The sequence below is a fragment of the Chionomys nivalis genome, chromosome 13, assembly GCF_950005125.1.
Source record: "Chionomys nivalis chromosome 13, mChiNiv1.1, whole genome shotgun sequence".
NCBI classification, from domain to species: domain Eukaryota; kingdom Metazoa; phylum Chordata; class Mammalia; order Rodentia; family Cricetidae; genus Chionomys; species Chionomys nivalis.
In genome coordinates this window covers 40,505,253-40,525,349 of record NC_080098.1, presented here as the reverse complement: position 1 = coordinate 40,525,349, position 20,097 = coordinate 40,505,253, and the positions used below count along the sequence as shown (strand labels likewise).

Here is a 20,097-nt window from a genome sequence, read left to right as displayed (position 1 = left end):
GCCTGCAAGCCCAGAAAGCATATTTTTCTTTAAAAAGATTTCTATCCACTTTTCTTAAAACTAGCTAAGATCCCTGAAATGTCTCGTGTTCTGGCCGTTCATGTCTAGCCTGCCTCTCTGGTGTGGCTCTCAATACCTGTGTGCTGATTCTCGCTCTCCTCAACCTCTTCGCCTCCTTCTCTGCCCTTAGAAAATTGCAGTAGCCCCCATTTCAGAATCCTCATCTCCCTTCTGATGCTTCTTCTGAAGTCTGGTCCTAAGCAGAGCTGCTGCACAGATCAGCGGCAGCTCTACGGAGCTATCCTGACACCCCTTAAAAGGGAACCTTTCCCCTTAAAAAACAAGTTTTCTCTTTCTGTCTGACTCTTCTCTAAAACAAAACAAAAACAAACAAAAAAACCCACTCTGTCAACTCAGGGCATCTATTCCCTTCAGGCACCAGAGACCTGCTGAGGGCTGTTTATTTAGGAGGAAGCCACACCAGCCTACCAGGAGGCTCTTTCCCAGGAGCTCCCTCAGCTGTTATCCTCCATCAGCATTCCCAGGGTCAGCATGAGTGATTCTGTCCACTTCCGACTACTCAACCACCTGTTCCTGACTGCTGGCCAAAGCTCCTGGCCTGGGGATTTTACACAGTCCCTTGTTCATCTTCGAGCTCTCCAATCTGCTGCTGTCCACGTGTCTGCCTTGCCACCTGCCAGCTGCAGCCGGGGAGCAGCCCAGCTGATATACAGACACCTGTCAGTGACAAGGCATTGTGGGCTGCAGTTCTCCACTCTGACAGTCGCACTTCAGGCTCAAGGGTATCTTTTAGAAACAACACTCAACTCCATCAATATATCCACTCAGAATATATTTAGGACACAGAAAAACACCATCAAGGGATGATGTTCTCCCAACCTTCTCTTGACTAGAACGACTTCAGAGAAAGACCTAGGGGCTGCACCCCAATGTTTGCAGTTCCTGGTTTGGTAAAGTTAGATTCATTACTGCAAACAGAGACAGCACTTATGTTTCCTAGTCACCCAGACAGAAATAATCACACAGAAATTATATTAGTTACAACACTGGCCAATGGTTCAGGCATATTCCTACCTAGCTCTTACATCTTAAATTAACCCATTTCTATTCATCTTTGTGTCGCCATGGAGCTGTGGCTTACTGGTAAGATTCTGGCATCTCTCTCCTTCAGCAGCTACACGGCATCTCTCTAACTCCACCTACTCACTCTATATATCTCTGTTCAGATTTCCTGCCTGGTTTTATTTGCGCTGCCATAGGCCAAAGTAATTTCTTTATTAACCAATGGTAATAAAACATATTCACAGCATACAGAGGGGAATCCCACATCATATTACAATTCTTAAAAAAAAAACAGAGCAAAAGCTATCTCTTGCACACAGTAGCCTCATGAAAACTGAGACAATGTTGCAAGATCCTTGGCACAGCATATGGAGCATAGTAAGATACAAATGTCACCTACAAATAGGTCCATTCAGTGTAATCTCCCTGCTTAGACATTCACAGGTACTTTTTAAAGAAATTCAATAAATTCCTGAACATCCGATCCTTCTTCATGTTCTAAAGTGACTCTAGCCTGCGATGATGCAGCTTTTGTATCATAAACTGATACAAAATTGATATGCAATTTATGAACCCTAAGGAGTTTTAACTTTTCTTTGCAGTCTCTGACTGTTCCTGGAGCTAAGATAAGGAGCTAAGGAGGACACAGCCAGTGAACAAAGCAGCCTCTAGTCCCCATCAGTCACTGACCTTCCCATACCGTCATTAACTCACAGACCTTTAATTGGAAAACTATTTTCCACAAAGGCCTCGAGTTGTTGGTCCTATATTCTTAATCCTTTCTGCAGTGCTTTAAAAGAATCTGGCAGCGCTTTTTTTCTTGACACTTTGAAGTGTTACTGCACAGCACTGGGGATTTTCCTTTGCTTTATGATGGAAACTCATTGAACAGATTCTGCACAGCAGCTCTGTGTAATGTTGGCCCAGAAAGAAAAGAAACCCAGCTTCCAAATGTCAGGGTACCACAGAGAAAGCATGTTGACTTCAACTTGCACAATATGACTCGGAGAAACTTTCATGTACAATGACCCATCTAGTTCCTTAACACTGGGTCAAATGACAACAGCTGCTCTGTTAGCTTTATTGTCCTCCAAAGATCGCGTGACTGTGCTGCACTTCAGAGCTGCAGTGTAAGTGTGGCGAAAAGTGATGTGTTCTGAGAGCGGTGTTTACATTCCCTGTCTTCAAAACAATATATGAACTAATCTGAAAGATATTAACAAAAATCACACTTCCAAGAGGCAAATTTAGCCCCTTCTTCCAAAATGAGTATTTTGACAACAGTTGCAATGCGAATCACTGAAATAATAGTCCAATAATTATAAAAAATGACAGAGGGTCTCACAGCAGCCTCCCAAGATTAATATGAGGACCTGAAATATGACAAATCATGCCTCCTATTTATTGACAAATAATTCACTCCAAAAATCGTTTACTAAAAAGGACTTGTTTCAAGTTTCATAAACTAATCAAATATTTTTTACCAACATAAAGTACAATATTCAACCCAAAGACACAAATAGTTAGCACTCCAATGCATTAGTGAGCTAACAATAAACAGTTATCTCTTTTAGAGGGCCTTGCACATCCTGTAGAAACTTTCTCCCCCTCAAATAAAAAAAGAAGCTCCAAAAGAAAATTGAATCACAACACTAAAATTCTTTGTCATCTATGTTCCCTTGAGTCTCCTTCTAACTGCTCACTATTTTATTTTGCTAATTACCAATATTTCCTAAATTTCATTGTTTCTGACGACAAGAACCAATTTCCTACTTCCCTCTTCTCAACTTTCCTCACTATCAAGCCTTCCAAGAAGTGCTTCCGGACGACACCAACCTGGGTTATTCCCCACCCTTAACCATCAATGTCTCTTCCTATATGGAAAAGAATGGTTACTGTCATCTGCTTACCTGCCTCCATGTCAAATAATATACTTATACTTGTGTCAAACTCAAAGACAGAAGGTTAACCATATTCATGTGTAGTTTGAAAATAAGACGTCAGAATGATAAAGTGTGACTGTACACCCTGACAGATGAGAAGCGATTGGACTAGGTGACTTCCTATGAATAAGCCTCAATGCACAGTAGGATCCAGGTTCAGTTTAAATATGGGATTAGCGAAGCTGTGTCAACTGCAAAGAAGATGGTAGTAAGATGGTACTGTTCTCAGTTAGGATTTCTACTGCTATGATGAAGCACCATGACCAAAGCAAGCTGGGGAGGGGGAGGAAAAGGTTTGTTAGGCTTACGCTTCCAAATCACAACTCATCATCAACGGAAGGAACTCAAGCAGAGCAGATTCCTGGAGATGGGAGCTGATGCAGAAGCTACAGAAGAGTGCTGCTTACTGGCTTGCTCTCCCTGGCTTGATCAGACTGTTTTCATATAGAACCCAGGATCCCCAGGCCAAGGGTAGCACTATGCACAATGTGCTGAGCCCTCCCACATCAATCACTAATTAAGAAAATACCATACAGGCTTACTTACAGCCCCTTCTTATAGAAAAGTTTTCTTGAGATTTCCTCCGCTCAGATGATTTTAGCTTAGGTCACCTAGCACAATGTCAATCAAAAGAACACAGGAGTGAACTGAAGGTGAAGGCAATCTGAAGAAGCTAATTCAAATTCCTCAATTTCCACCCTGTGACTGGTCTCTCATTCACTGCACAACTAGCCCACACGCTTGCGAGTGGACACACTATGCCAATTTACCTTCCCTTAACTGTAATGGGTTTGTTGCGATATCTGCCAGCAGGCACTGGAGAGACTTTGGGCTTCTTAATCTGAAACGAATGTTCCATTAATGGGAGAGTGACCACCTGAGGCCGAAATGCAAGCTTGAAGAATATTAAAACCGCTTTTGCAGGGAAAACCTAACACATGCAAGCAATGGCCACAATGTCTCCGTGTGTCTGTATCTTCAATGAAGCACTAACGCAAACTTTTACTGTCTGTCCTCATTTGGCCAGTCTTGTGATATAGAGCAGCAGTGGCTGCTAGCTCATCACATATTCACACACGAGGGTGTCACCAAGCCTGCTGCACTACTGAGAAAACTATGAGGCTGCGTAGTAAAATGCAGCACAGGTGGCGCCATCGAATGGAAGGACACTGTGACTCTGGGTACCTCGGTGCTAATTCTCTGTGACAAATGTCACTTAGTTTATAATTCTTTAGCGTGTCCATGAGACTGGCGGATGATCCTCCTCACAATTACCCACAGCAGTCTTGATAAAACATGATGTTAGCTCTGGAACCTTTAACATTAGCTTCTCCGTTCCAGCTCTTTTCTTGTTTTTAATACCCAAATCACTCACTTCCAAGTCAGCTTCCCTGAGGTCCAAGGAAGGCTGCTTCTAAGGTGTGCATATTCACCCACAAGTTCAAAGTCAGCTATTACCTCCAAACTCTCAATTTTCAATGTGCATTTGTCTACTTGACGCTTACCAAAATATAGACCTGCAATAAATGTTACATCTTCCCTATCCTTCGCTCTGTAGTGTCGGGTCCCAATTCTGTCTGTTTACTCAAACTTTCCTCTTTATTCTGCCTATAGACAGAAAGGAGCAATAAATAGCGGGCACCATGTGAAGATCCTCAGGCATTTCTGCCTGGAGATACAATAAACGGAGAGGAATAGTTAAAGGAACTCCTATGATGAATGGGAAGAGTTGGCACCATCACAAGACTACAGGAGGCTAAAAAGGCCAGCTTGGAGGAGAAGCCATCTAGGTCATACAGAAACTCTTGAAAGCTTGTTGCATCACAGGTTATTAGATGGAAAAGTGGCATAACTGAGTATGTATTCCAAACCACAGCAGATTTTGCTGGTGGCCAAGAGGCCAGTGAAAACCCAAGAAAATCCTGAAAAAGACAGACATGGAACAAAGTCCAACCTGAGGCACCAATTGCAGAGGGAGGAACAGAGGCCATGGGAGGCACAGCAATGGTACTGTCCTCACTCTGGGAGACCCAGCTCTCAATTCTACCTCCACTGTTATCAGGCCATGACACAATTATCTCTTCACTGGGCCATGACAGGAGGAGGCTATTTCCATTCCATTTTGAAATTCACCAAATAATTCTCAACTTGGGACCACCTGAATGGATAAAGCACCATGTCATCTCCCTGCTTATGTCTTTTGATCTACCATCTCCTGGACAGAGAACTATGTCCCCAGAGTTCCACATGAGAAAGTCTTGATGCATCCAGTCATTCAAAACCCATTCTTCCTCATGGTCAAATTTCCTTCCAACTCCAAAGAGATAAAATATGAGGTAGAGTTTCTTTAAACACTGCTTCTCCTCCATGCATTCATTCTCTCTGGATTGGTAGAACTGGCTACTGACCCTAACCTGGCACTTTGCAGGTGGAGTCTGACATCATAATTTTCATCCCTTTCTTTTTAGGATATCTTTTGGATGAATCCTTACTTTTATCTTCTTTCACCAATTCTCTCTTTAGTTAAACCTACTTTGTGTGTTTAATTCTTTTGAATAGTTAGTATACTGTACTTGATATTTCATTTGCTATCTTCATTGTTTCATTTCTAAGGTTTCTAGTTTGTTTTTCCCCATGTTTGCTGGTTCTAGGTTCATCACCACCTACTCTGTGCCCACTGTCTTCGTTTATGTAATTCTCAGCATCTCTCATACTTCTGCCCCTGAAGATACCTGACATGCTATTATACAGTTTTCCTGGGCTGCACTCCTCAACGCTGACAAGCATGGGCAACAGGTGTGATAACAAGAGATGAAGATGGAGGGGAAGCTTCCTACAATGGCTGTGGGGGAGAGGAATCTAGGAAGACACACAGTTTCAGCTTAAGCAAAAAGAATAAGGTGACCCCTTACCAAGGAAAGAGGAAGAGAAGAGAAGTGCACAGGGACAGTAGGAACCATGGAGTGGAGAACATGTAATACTAAAGCAGCAGAGATGCTTAGACAGGAAAGACAAACCAGCAGATGTATTAGGACAGAAGTGCCAGCTAGAAATTAGAAGCACCCTATCATCAATGAAGACCTTGTAAATCCAGATTATCACAAGCTTATCCCACAGTCATGATGGGAAGACCCACTTTGATCCTCACAAGGCCTTCACAGATACATTTAGAAACCTTAATGAGGACAAGGAAAACGATTCCCTCTCTAAAGCCATTCCTCCTCACAACTGTACTACACTGTGAATAAACATAGAGAATGCTAGCACCATCTCATCTCTCTTCTCTACTCAACTAATACAGCTTAGAGTTGCAGCTGTGGCATACACTAGATACCGAGAAGACACAAAGCACATCCTGCAACAATGTAGAACATCATACAATGGGCTTCAAGGCTGGCAAGGGGAGCCCTTCAGTGATGTTAGAGGTACATATAGTAAGGGCCCTCATCTATCTAGTGTAAGTAGGAAAAAATGACCTCTCTCAGGAATTTATACATCTGAAATGAAAGAATGAATTCCAACTAGACAGAGAAACAATGAATGTACTTGCCAGTTAAGAAAAGTGGTATCTATAAAGGCTCTAAAGAGGGAAAAACTCTGTGTTAGCTCAAAAAATAATATGACTTAGGATGACAGACATAAGGAAGCCACAGTGGCTCCAGAAGGGCTGGAAAAGCCCATAAGGGATGAGGATACGGGTCCCAGAAGCCACAGAAAGGACGGAAGATGGCAGAGTCTTGACCATTTAGGAAGAAGGCTCTCCAGCACTGTTTCTCTGAGGGATTGTGAGAGACGGAAGGAGTTGGCATCACAACAGACACAGCACTGGCAGAGAGGCTACACTGAGCACTGTGGGTTGCAGGAAACAAGAAGAGCAAGTGGGAGTTTTACTTCCCATGATTGCCTTTTTCTCCCCCAGAGTGATGGACAAACCTCATCTTAGTCACACGCTCCCCAGGATAAAGTACATGCTGCCTTTTGTAGAACAATTAATAAAAACCCAGAGATGGATATTGGGGTTCAACCTGAAAACCAGAAAAGCAAAGCAGCCAACCACTGGCTCTTACCTCTATCTCAGACCAAAATGGAGATCCTGCCTCCATGAATTCTCAGAATGAGACTGAGCCTGAAACCTGTCTCCTCCCAATTTATATTCTTCTGTAGTGCTGGGATTAAAGGCATGCACCACTACCACCCAATTTCTATGACAAACTAATGTAGCTACTGGGATTAAAGTTGTGTGTCACAACTTCCTGGTCTATATGGCTGATCAGTGCAACTGTTTTACTCTCTGATCTTCAGGAAAGTTTTATATTGCAATACAAATAAAACATCACTTCATTTCCCCTTTTGTCTAAAATTAAAAAGTCTATAGCTAAAATAAGAAAAACTAAAAATAATATGCACAATGGCTATATAAAATATATACAGTCAATAAATACATTGACAATGTCTAATCCATTTGCATTTGACAAATTCTAAGAAAATATTTAATCTAGCCTACTAGGTATCAAAGTCTTGCACCTAATTTACTTTCCATCAAAACTTGCTTTCTGTGTCAGGTAAGCAAGGAAAACTATAACTATCTAATATTCAACTCCCTCAGAAGCCCAAGAAAGAAATAATATTAACTGAGTAAGCAGGAAGTGCAAGCAAGTGACTGCTAAGAAATGTGAGAAATGACAGAAACAGCTGGCTGCCTAAACAGTCACCAACATTCCTCTGCAACAATGAAACATCTATCTTCCGTCTACTGGCCTATCATACTCAACTGACTATTCTGTGAAGCAGAATATTCTGAAGGGCTGTCCTTCCTTGCCTTGACAATGTTTGACAATCACTTTCTTTTATGTCCAGCTTGTCCAATTAAGACAGCATACTGCCAGCAGTCAAGGCAAGTGCATTTTCTTGCCCAGTGGTTTACTTTTGCTACAAATAAAGTAACCTCCATGTGGATTTGATGCCCATTATTGTTTCTGAACATATCCTGGTGCTGCCAAGAGCAGACATGTCTCATTGTCATTAAAAAACAAAGAGCCTATGTTATTAAAACATCTTAAATGCCATATTCTGTAGATCTCTGAAGTGTCTGAAGATGACCTGTCTATCTAAAATATATCTTTGTTTGACCTTGAAAACATACTTAATGTGACTACAAGTTCGATTATAATAGGTGACTAATTACTAACTTTCATGTCTTTATTATCCTAAACAGTTGGTAATAATAACTTTCAAAGACTAGAAATTTGCATTACAAATTGTTAAATGAGCTGTATGACTGCAATACCTTAAACAAGATTAGAAACATATGTACAGTATGTTTTAACAAAATCTCAAATTTATATCAAAATACAAAATTTGTATTCAATATACAAAAGTCCAATCCAATATAAAAATTTAAAACTAGTAGTTTTTTTAAAAAATAGATTCAATATTCTACCTTTTTATCTTATCATATCTATATGCTCTCTTTTATCTTCTTAGAGTATATTCAATAATCTACCCTTTTATCCTATCATATCTTTAGTTGGTAGAGCATAAGACTTTTAATCTCATGGTCATGGGTTTGAGATTTAGGTTGAGCACTGTTTGTAGACAGAAGCTTCTGTCCTGCCTGGTCCCACAGCCATTCAGTCCCAAAGAAACACACAGAGGCTTATATTAATTATAAACTGTTTGGCCTATTACTCAGGCTTATTATTAACTAGCTCTTACAACTCAAATTAACCCACAGTCTAGTCAATGTTTAGCCATGTGGTTTGGTACCTTTTCTCAGTGCAGCATTCTCATCTTGTTTCCTCTGCATTTGGCTAGTGACTGTGTCTCTGTCTTTCATCTTCCCAGAATTCTCCTAGTCTGGATGCCCCGCCTATACTTCCTGCCTGGCTACTGGCCAATCAGTATTTTATTAAACCAATACAACTGACATATCTTTACAGTAAACAAAGCATTATCCCACAGCAGCCTTTATTTACAAAGTATAAACTTCATCATTCTGGAGACACAGAATTCTTCACACTGAAGTGTGTATGTGTGTGTGTGTCTGTGTGTCCCTGTCTGTGTGTATCTGTGTGTATCCCACCTTACACTAATCTCTAGATAATCTATTTTTAATAGGAAGCACGAGTCATGACATATACAAAACATTACAGAAATTAAGAAGGTTTTCATCACAAAGTTTCAGTTAAATACTGTTGATCCAAAACTCTGCCCTGAGTTGCCAAAACTTTACTATGCAACAATCCTATAGGAGGAGGTAAGTTGGCAGACCACCTCTCCACCTACACAGAAAGCATACTCAATATAAGCTATTCTATTCTTCAAAAAGAAGAGCAGAATGAATGTTGGGAGTTCACTCTTGGTCAATTAAACTGTTTTCAGAGGTAAGAAATAAATTGAATTTCTTTTCCTATTCATGTAATATTCAAAGTTCATATGAGGTTCTATAGAATATCCTATGAGCGAATGAGAAAGGGTGTGGGAGAGAGGGAGAGAAAGAGAGACAAAAGAGAGAAAGAGAAGAAGAGAGAAAAAAACAGAAAAGGAAGTTAGTTCCCCAGGCACTTTATTTTAAAGGAAGTTTAAGAAATAGATGCTAAGTTACCAAATTCAAGCATTGCAACAATCAGATGAGGGATAACTTCCCCCACTAATAGCATTCTAAGTCACCACAAATGCCTAATGTAATATCATAGGATTATCACATATTCCTCAAGTGAGTTCTTAAAGGTGTTATGTGTGTACTCTGTAAAGTATGCATAGGCTCAAAATTATTAGGGTACTGTTATTAATGTAGAAATGGAAGCACTGGCTTTAAGGAAGACATTGAAATTTACTGTGGGAGCCAGAGACATTGCCAGAAGATTCAGTAAATGTCCAGGACCTCACGACAGTATTTTCCAAATGCAACAATAATCATGAGATCATCCCCCAAGAGCATTTGATAAAAACAGTAATCCATGGACCTTGAACCACTCATCCATCTTCTCTGTGTTTTCAATGGCTCCTGGGCAATCTTGATGTAAAGCCAAGCTTGGGAATTTTCATCTGGTTCATTTTCAAAAAAGAGGAAATTCTATCTACTGCCCAAGGGATATTTGGCAGTGTCTAGACACTTTTGCTAATGACACTGCAGGAGAGGTACTACTGGCATCTACTGAATAAAGCCAGGATGTCCTTAAAATGCTAGGAGTCACAGGACAGCACCACAACCAAGTGGTGCTCATCAGGCTCAGCACCAGAGCTGAGCATCTAACCCAGGCACTCGAGAAAAACACTGCAAGGAAATCCCATTGCTTCTAGTGTTCGCAGCACAGGTTAAAAAGCAGTTCTCTCAAATTTCTGCCTGATGATCTTCATTCTTTGTTATCAAGAGCCCCATCTGAATTCAGGTGTTTTTATTTGGAGCTCAGTATCTGTCGGTTGCCTCTGACAATGCAGTTAATGTTTAAACACTTTGGAATTTGCAGACTTCCAAGTTGAAGAACTGGTTTAATGTATTCAAGGAGAAGTTTTTATTACTGGCTCCAAATTTGCCTAAAACATGAGATGCTTATTCTACTCTGTGTAACAGGAGAACAAGAACTGGCTGCTTCTGGCTGCATTATTAAGCAGAGAGCTGGATGCTTAGCTCACAGTGTCATGCAAGCAAGGAAGGACTTAGGAATGCTGCCAATTCTTTCTTACAAAATGGGAAATTGCTCCTGGTCACACCCAGGGGAAGTGTAAAGCCTGACTTTGAGTCCAATCGGTACCCACCAAGTCCACATTCTTAAGTACCTTGCTAATTGGCCTGCTGAGGAGCCCAGCTCCTGCATGCTAACCTGTTAGGCCATATATGGCTTTGCATGGTCTCTACTGTAACAATCCAGTCCAATGGGCCGGTGCCTTTGGATTTTAAGAAAACGCACCCTTTGCTTTCTTAACCCAACAAGTTCCTGAAAATGTCAGTAGTAGCTGCGGAGCAGGCACACCAGTGATGGTTCACTTCTGATCAAACCTGACTGCTGTTACCGGGATTATAATAGATGGAGAGGCTAAAGCAGAACCAACCAGCAGAGAGACCTAGATTTATTAACGTCTGCCTGCACAGCGGTGGTGAACAGTGCTGGATTCAAGGCAGCACCTTCCTAGCAGAATGCTCGTGGCCAAATTAATGAGGCTGTGAATAATTATGAAACAGGAAAGCCACACAGAACTCTTAGGGCTATAGCAACATGACAAAACACTGCGTGCCGTGCACTTACACCGCCTGGCACAGTGCATGCCGACTAGACGGCAGCCATTGTTTTTATTTTTTTGCTGCTCTTATGGGAAGGATCCGCAAAACCCTGAAATGTCAAGTACAAAATGTGAATGCACTTTAATTAATTAATGAGCTTTTTGAACTGTCTGGTCTAACTCAGATTTGCACCTACTGAATTGTACCTTAAATATGGTATAAAAACACAACAGCCGAGGCAAAGACACAAACAGTTTATACTTGGTTACCGAAAAACGTATGTGCTTCTTTTGTGGAAACAAACTTCCCATCAACATATGGAAAGGAATTCTTTTAAAGCGTGGCAAATAAAGAATAACAACATGTTACTTTCAACTTAGCTGTTCAAAATTCAAGTCCATGGTAGACATACAAACAAGAAAGAGTCGTATGATAGACCCCAGGCCACAAACATCCTAAACCACATGCTGACCACTGGGAGCTCCTAATCAACTTCAAGAGATGTGTATACACAGGAGAAATGCAAATTACAACTGCAAATAAAAGCAACAGGCAATGAAAATGGCTCCAGAAAATAGAAGGCTGGCAAAAGGGCTGTATTATAATGTGTTCAGAAAAGGGCTGGGTAAGGAGACGGATCTCTGGGGGAGCTCAGATTCGCAGCAGGGGCAAGCCAGGGACAGCCGCGGGAGGGAAACTGGGAGAGAAGAGAAATCTATGAACACACCGCGACGCAAGTCGGAAGAACCATCATTTACTAAAGAGGAGGGGACTTCAAGACTGCGGCTATTTTGGATACGGATTGCTGGGGGGAAATTACAGGAGACTAAGACGCTGTGCTTAGGATTTTGATTGGAGACTCAGGATCACTGGAAAATCCCATAATCATCTATAATCTTTTTTTTCCTTTAGCATATTGCGCTTTTCTCAAACAAAATCCAAACCATCCAAACAGGAAAATGGAGCAATACAGATTCATTCTGGCAGCAATGAGTGAGAAGACCCTGAAAATCCAGAAACCAATTAAAAAGGACCAGTCAAGTCAAGACTGGAAGCCATGACCATCTATTTCATCTGCTGTGCAGCAGGTTTTCATGAGGTTGAAAGTCCATCCTGCAGAGAAGCTCCTTAAGACAGGAAGCAATAACTCAAAACAGTTTCAAGAAGTCCCTGAAGCTGAGCAGATTCACTAGGCCCCTCCCTCCTCTAAAGACTGCTTGAGAGTTCTCTCAGAAGAACCAAGCTGCAAAGAAAACTCTAAATTAAACCCAGCAACTTGGAAAAAGCAAGGACCAGCCAAACTGCCTAGAAGAAAACAAGAACAAGCTGAGTTGCCTGAAAGAGACTCAGACAACAGAGTCACCAGGAGAGGATACTCTCCAAACTGCTGAACTGCCTTCATGCTGTGAAGTGAGGTCCAGGTCTCTAGCCCTTACAAGTTGTCACTCATGATGGCATCAGCTTTAGTGAGGCATCTCTGCTTCTGTAAGTAACACCCAGTAAAACACACTGTTCCGCCAAGATGGACTTTGGCCTATCTCTACTTGCATCTGTTGTGGGCTACCTGTCTGGAATGAGTAGATGCATGTGTCTTGTTTCCCCAGGAATAGACTGTCACACAACATCAGCACCCTCTGGGTCTCTGTCAGCAGGACAGCAGCCTCTCTGAGTATTTGTCTTACACACACTTAGTGAAGATGACTTGCCCCTCACCTGACCTGCACACTCTTCTTGTACAAAATCCATAATTTGTACTCAGACACTGGTCCATAAATGATTCCCTAAGACCCTTTTCTTCACAATTAGAGAATTCCATCAACCATCTGTATGTCTTCTAACGATAAGTCACGGTTTGTACGTCTGTATCACGCTCCATCAAGTAGAGATTTGGTGCCAGATAATGGCCCACACTGGTGATAGGCGCAGGTATCACTTAGACGGGCATGAAGTTGAACGTCTGAAAGATTGTAGGCCTATTATTTCTATTTGGTGTGGCAGCCAGGCTCTAAAGCCAGAGTCAGTATCTGAGGATGGTCAAGTAGCCTACCAGACAGGCCTTCTCAACCTATCAAAAAGTCAGGATATTGTAGCTCCTTTCTTTGTAATTTAGAAGATGCCTGATAAGATGCTAATTCAAGCCTAGCAGACATAGCAGGCAGGTAGCTGTGGACGTGACTGAAAGCCATTCACCTGGTTACTAGGAAACAGAATGCTAATGTATTTCCCCTAAGTTAAGCTTTGGTATAAAGACTGTTTGAAGAATAAAAGGAGGAATTCTTCAGGATGTGAACTCAGGACTTCATGAGAGACCACTGAGAATCTCCCTCCTGATAAAGCCATGTGAGTTGTGTCTCTATTCCCGTGCCTCCATGCTGGTCCAGAGAGAGACAGTTTATGTTGGGGTCTGGTTCAGAGAAATAATTTATGGTACAGGCTACCAGACCCCGACAAAAGGAGATGCAGTTAAGACCAAACCTGTCCATCCATGGTGAGCACACAGACTAGAGGGCTGACGGTAGAAAATATCTGGCAGAGTAGACTAGGATCAAGGAGGAAACTTAATACAGTAGAAAACAGCAATGAAGCCCCTCAGGAATGACATCTGAGGGGGCGAGTTCAGGAGGATTCTGCATAAAATTAGCAAGCGGGAGAAAACTGAAGCTGAGGAAAAACAACACTTGATTGAAACTAGTAGATACTACATCCATAAAGCCAGCTTCAAAGGAAAGGAGGGTGCTGTCCATCCACAGAGGGTACCATGACATTACCAATACAAACATCAAAGTAAGCATGGCAATGGGGAAACAGCAGTTAACAGGAAGAGACTGCAGGTGATGTGACAATTTCCCACAGTAGGAATCAAAGGGCTTGCTGTGGGAAGAGAGAAAGGAGCTTGTGAAGAGGTGAAGCACTGGGCAGGACAGGCTAAAAAAGAAAAGGCTGCTAACACCACAGAGACAGGGCTGGCGTAGTCAAGTGGAGAGACACCGGCCACTCTTCTGTCTCTCCTGGAGAAGGAAGACCAGCGGGCAGAGGACAGGTGCCAAGAGTTGGCGTTATCACGTAGGACTCAAGGCCACAGCATTCTCGGGCACAGCAATGATGCTTTGCTGGCTCAGGGTCTGGTAAAGAGTGAGTGAGTGGGGCACAGGCAAGAGATGCTGGAGCTTGAAGAGTGTGCCAGAAGCAGAAGGACGGCTGTGTGGAAGTGGTGGTCTGGGTGCAGATGTTCCCTCAGACACAACAGGTGTCAGTGGAGGAAGCTGCTCCTCCTCCGGTTCATTAATAAAATGCCCGCGCATCAAGTAAGAATTGGTCACTAGGCACCCAAGCAGCATTTGAGGCAAGGCCACAGTGCCATAGCTGTTTCTCAAACTGTAGAGTTGCCCAGGAATGTGGGTGGGCGGAGCAGTAGGGAGCCAGGGACTATCCCACAACACTAACTGCCTGCACATATAGCTAGGAGTTTCCTGCTGCCAGGTGATGTCTCCCACTTGCCCTCCAGTTTTTCTCTCCTTCCTAAATGACTGGGAAATTAGATGGGATGGAAACAAGGTGGCTTTCTGGTGCTGTTCCAGAAGGACATGCAGGTGAAAAGGAACTAGACACACTTGCTTACACTAAGAGCGATAATGGCTACCTTGGCAATTAAGACTCCGAGCCAGGCAATAAACTACATGGTTTTCATATATTTTCTTTAATCTCTGCAATAACAAATTATTATAACCTTCCCCTTTTTGAAGCAAGAAAAAGAAGGCTCCACAAGGCAAACAAGCTAGTTCAGAAATCAGGGCCCTGGAACTGCTTATCTTGGAATGTATATATTCTCAATCCAGGCTGAAACTGAGCCTGCCGTGGTGGTACATGGCAGTGGAGCCTTGAATGGCTGACTAGATAAGGAAGGCAGGGGAGGATTTGGAAAGTGGCCCAGAGAGTCAGTCAGTACCACGGCCTATGGGAGGATTCATTGAAGAAACCTGTGATAAACCAGGATCCTACCAGATTCTTAACCACTGCTGCTTTGGATTTCCAGCCTCCAAAACTGGGAGCGAGAAATTTCCATTTATTGCTCCATCTAAAATACTATTTTACCGCAGTCGAAACAGCAAGCAGAGACCATTGCCGGGTCTCATCAGTACTCCTGTTCTGCCCCCATATACACGTATGCTGTACACAGCCACCACCCTGTGCACCACACTGCCATGCAGGAAGCGCCTCCGGCCTGAAGCTCAGACTCCACAGACACACAGTATTTATTACATGAAAGGTAACTAAATCGGAAAATGTGGGGTCACTGTAGCGTCTGCATATCCCAACAACCACCCTCCTCAGCCTCGCATCTGCTGGCTGGAACAGAGTCAGGCTAACTTTGGAATGTGCCATGTGGCGCGACAAAGTCCATTCACAAAAAGATCCTAGCGACTCTTCCTGGCGAGTGGAAACACGGAAGAATCTGCTCGAGGCTGACAAAGAATGTAAACAAGCCCACTGTGAGCAGATGTCCTCATTCAGCAGGTGTCATGAGAGGACAGCCGAGCCCTGGATAACTCCACCACGATGCATCGGTGAAACGCCCGTCATCAAGTAAAGACTGGTCACAGGATCCTGGGAAAGCAGCATTTAAAGACAAGCTCACCCATCCAGCAGGTACTTTTCAAACTGTAGGAAGTCTGGTTTAGATTCGTTGGTGTTTATTATATTAGTACACGTGTGTGCGCACACACACACCACCACCACCACCCTTGTCAGCAGAATAAATACCTCTACAGCTAGACACTGCATATTTTATATAAACTTCCTGGATGATTCTAGCACAGGGTTCCAGGGCCTCTGCTCAGAGCAGAGACAATGACAGCACGATGTGACAGCAGAAAACCCACAAAACAGCAATGCCTAACCTGACCTCTGAAGAGCTGTTAGTGAAATCGTGATTATCCAAGCTTAAAGGAAGCAATGAGCTTCCCAGCACCTCCGCTAGCATTCAGTGGGCAAGAGGTAGACAATATGACCCGGAGCAAAGGATGCAGAAACGCAGGAGAAACTCCAGGCAATCATCCTTTCGACTACTCGGTGCATGTGGAGATGTGGTCCAAGTTCTCATTGGATCAGGAAACAGTGGCTGACAGCCGCAGCTCTGCCGTGGCTCGGCTGTGATACAGCCAGGCGGGAAGAGCCTGGGTTCCTCATTCTTAGTCTGCCTCGATCTGGAAATGCCAGGAGGACCACAATGTAGATGGCCATTTAAAAGTTAAGTCTTAGGAGGAAAGGAAGTCATGTCCTGGTCCATCACGGACTGACAAGTCAGGCGGCTTCTCTGAGCTCCCATGTTCTCATCCGTAGCACTGGGACAGCGAACAAGGCTGAAACAAAGTCATCTGAGAGCTCCCTGGCATGTCACCCTGAAAAGGACACAAGACCATTTCTCTGGCACTTTAGTCCAAAGTGCAAAACTCAAATCTAATAGATAAGAGGCACCATGGAACCCCAAACTGAAGTGCTTTCCATAAAACAGCTGTCAGAAATGACTAGAGACATGTCAGACAATGGAGATCAAAGAGGTACAATGATAAATATAGTTGTGATCTTGGGTGGGCATTAAACAGCATAAAAATGGCTATAAATGACCCTACTGGGACAACTGATGAAATATGAACATGGACTATACACTGTATATTATGTGATTATGAACCAAGTGCCTGAAATTATGTGACAATGTTAATGTTACAGAATACTAAATACAAGGGAAAAAGTATAAAAGCATAGAATCTTTGTGATTTTTTTATAAATATAAAATTGTTTAAAAGTACAGAGATTATTTTCTTTTAAAATTGTTGAAACTCATACACATAGCAAAGGCTCCCCGGACAACAGGAATGTGCATCGAAGGCTGTCTTAACACAGAGGACCACAAATTCCACCAACCATGGTTAAATCGATACTAAATAGTTCATCAGAACCACTAAATGAGACTCACTTAAAATAAACCGATGGCTTTAGTGATTCCAATGTGCACCCTGGCTTGGGTACCACTTGCCATTCAACTACGCACAGGGATACCCTGGGAATCTTATTACCATGCATATCTGGGTCAGTGGCCTAGGTAAGGCCTGAGAACCTGCATTTCTAAGGTCCAAGTAGCTGTTCCTGAGTCCCACATGTTGATAAAGCAAAACAACATGGTAAAACGCCCTTAAACCCATGCCTCAGCAGAGCCCAGAGCTGTGAGTGACAAACCAGCATTTACTTTGGTTGTCATTCTTTTGGACTGGTCATACCTAGTCCCAATCACATTTTGTCTATGTCAGATATCACCAGGCAATCAATCTCTTTTAAAGGCAAAACGCGACTAGTCCTATGCACACCTCACGTGAAGAAGGCTGAGTGTTGGCTTCCTGATCCCTACACAACGCTACTGGGCATGTATACTTCACTTGTAAGTGTTGATTCTCCAGTGACCTCAGAGGACAGTGAAAATGACAGTGAGGTGCTGGTTTGATGGGCAGTTTTTGACAATCTACACAATGTGATATTTCTTGCATGCAAATTTAAGTCTACTTATTCTGGTTTGACCTGTGGCGTCTGTTTTGATTACTTCTTGGAACCCACACATTGCCAGGTAACTCTTGCAGTGATCTTCAACCTGATAATAAAATTAAAATCTGACCAGAAAAAGAACTGTGAGGATAATGATAAAGTAGTATCAAGAATATAATGGTTAGTGTTGCCATGGTTTCCTAATTGAAAATATAGACCACGACTATTCTTCCTGAACCCCATAAGTATAAATTAAGTCTCATCTGTCTTCCCTCCCATTACTTGTTCCAGAATGACTTCAGGGAATGAGAACCGACCAACTTCCCTGGACAATCTCTAATCAAAGAGTGAAAGCCAGATCACATGACTTGTCAATCATCCAGACTCACAAGAGAAATGATTCTTATAAACCCCCTTGATATATTTTTCATTCAGTACATATTTTCTGATTCTATTTTATATTTCAGAAAATCTGCTAGACACTCAGTGATTTTTATGCAGTAAATAAAACTATGATTGGCTGGGCTCCAAGATGAAAGCCCCTCTGTATTAATTTTATTGTAAAGCTGTTAATACAACGAAACATTAGTTGGTTCTTCTGGAAATAAGTTTTTTTAAAGTTAAGTTTTACATTTCCCATAGTAGAGCGACCTGCTCACCCATGAGTCCCTGTAAATATGCTGGGACAGCCCATCTGTCCTACTGAGCAGCGCCCAATCATCCTGTCCCTCTGGATGGTAGTGCTACTACTATGGACAGGAACCCAGTATTGACACAGTCCAGCAGATGGGGCAAGACTGTAAATGCACAGACTGCACTGTGGCAATGACTGCCCAGATTTCACAGTCCCTCAGAGAACGACGGAGAGGTATCCAAAGTCTCCAACTACTCGGTGTGGGGAGAAAAACCGTTGTGAGCTCTGCACTCTTGCCCGCCTTACTCACCTGGTCAATCTCCATGAATTTAGGGTAGGCGCCAGGCCATTTTATGGCCACCTTCACGATATCCGCAGGCGGCGGCATTGTGTGATGGAGGAAGTCCGGAGCCGGTGGAAAAGGGGATCCTACTGCGTAGATCGTCACACGTGGCTATATCTAATGAGGAATGACAAAAAGAAAGAAGTAGCTCAGCGCAGATGCAAGGCGAACTTGCTTCATCACTTCCTGTTTTCACTGGTGTCTGAGAAATGCTCCCCTTGGTGCCTGGGGACTGAAGCCACAGGGGCACAGCCAAAGCACCACAAGTCCCCAAAGAAAGATGGAGGCTGTGAAAGCGGGGGAGGCAAAACCTCCAGCAGCCACTGCCCTGGTGGTTCGGCTTGCCACGTTTTCAGAAGCAAAGCAGCAGCCCCTTACCACAAGAGATGGAACCCTGCTCTCATTGGTGCTCGGGCCTGAATGAGCAGGGATCTCGCCCAGACTGCATGTAAACCTTGGCGCTCAACAGTCTCCGGAAGAACACATTGCCCAGGAAGTCATGGTCAGGAAGCAGCTTTTATTTAAAGCATTTTCTATGTGTCACAAATAGATCTGTGCTATAGCAACCAGGATGTCATGAGGAAGGAGAAATTCACACATGCTCACACTCCTTCCCCAAGGCCAGTCTTCCAGAGGGAGAATACACAAGTGGCCTGGGAGTGTTCAGAAGAACCTTGAATTCTGTCGCAAAGAAAGTAATGATTTTTCTCTCCCATGTCTCCATTTCTTTATCTCACTGACTATTCAATTAGATGAAGCAGTGCCGTGATCTACTGTGGGTATGAATACACAGTATGGAGGCTCCCCAGATGTCACCCCACCCATCAGCACTTTCCCCCTAACCTGAACAGCTTTTCATTGGCTCTTGGTGCTCTCCTTCAGAATGTCCTCATGAATGGAAAACAAACACAACACTATTTTCTGCCGTTTTCCCATTTCTTTCTACAAAGGCAGCATCCTGTACTATTTTTTACTTTAGTGCTTTCCCAGGTCTCTCAATGTGTCCACAGAGAGGTAATACAATACTGGGGCAGACTCATTCTTTTCACAGCTGGTCATCAGGGTGTGTCCTCCCCAAGGAGCCTGACCCCTGCAGTGGGTTGATCCTGTGCTTTCTCTCCTACCTCTGGTGTTACAAACAAGCCTACAGGGCATAAAGTCATGCAAATATGACTTCGCACATGTAAAAATTTATCCTTAATAGATTCACAGAAGTCAAACTGCTGGGCCAAGAGATTATACTGTCTAAATTTTAATTGGTATCTCCAGAGCCCCTCTGTAAGGTTCTACCAACTTGCCCTCCTTCCAGCAATGCCCGAGGCTGCCTGCTTGCTCACAG

The 20,097-nt window shown here is 43.0% G+C and overlaps 1 protein-coding gene across 4 annotated transcripts in view; it reads right to left on the bottom strand.

Annotated features, from left to right (window-relative positions):
- The window catches only part of Elmo1 (engulfment and cell motility 1), a 522,491-nt gene that overhangs the window by 410,938 nt on the left and 91,456 nt on the right, over positions 1–20,097 (bottom strand). For all 4 annotated transcript variants that reach the window (XM_057787434.1, XM_057787435.1, XM_057787437.1 and 1 more), the window contains exon 2: positions 18,726–18,875. In XM_057787434.1, the coding sequence (XP_057643417.1) occupies positions 18,726–18,803 (78 nt within the window). In that variant the 5' untranslated portion in view covers positions 18,804–18,875. The remainder of the gene's footprint in view (positions 1–18,725; positions 18,876–20,097) is intronic.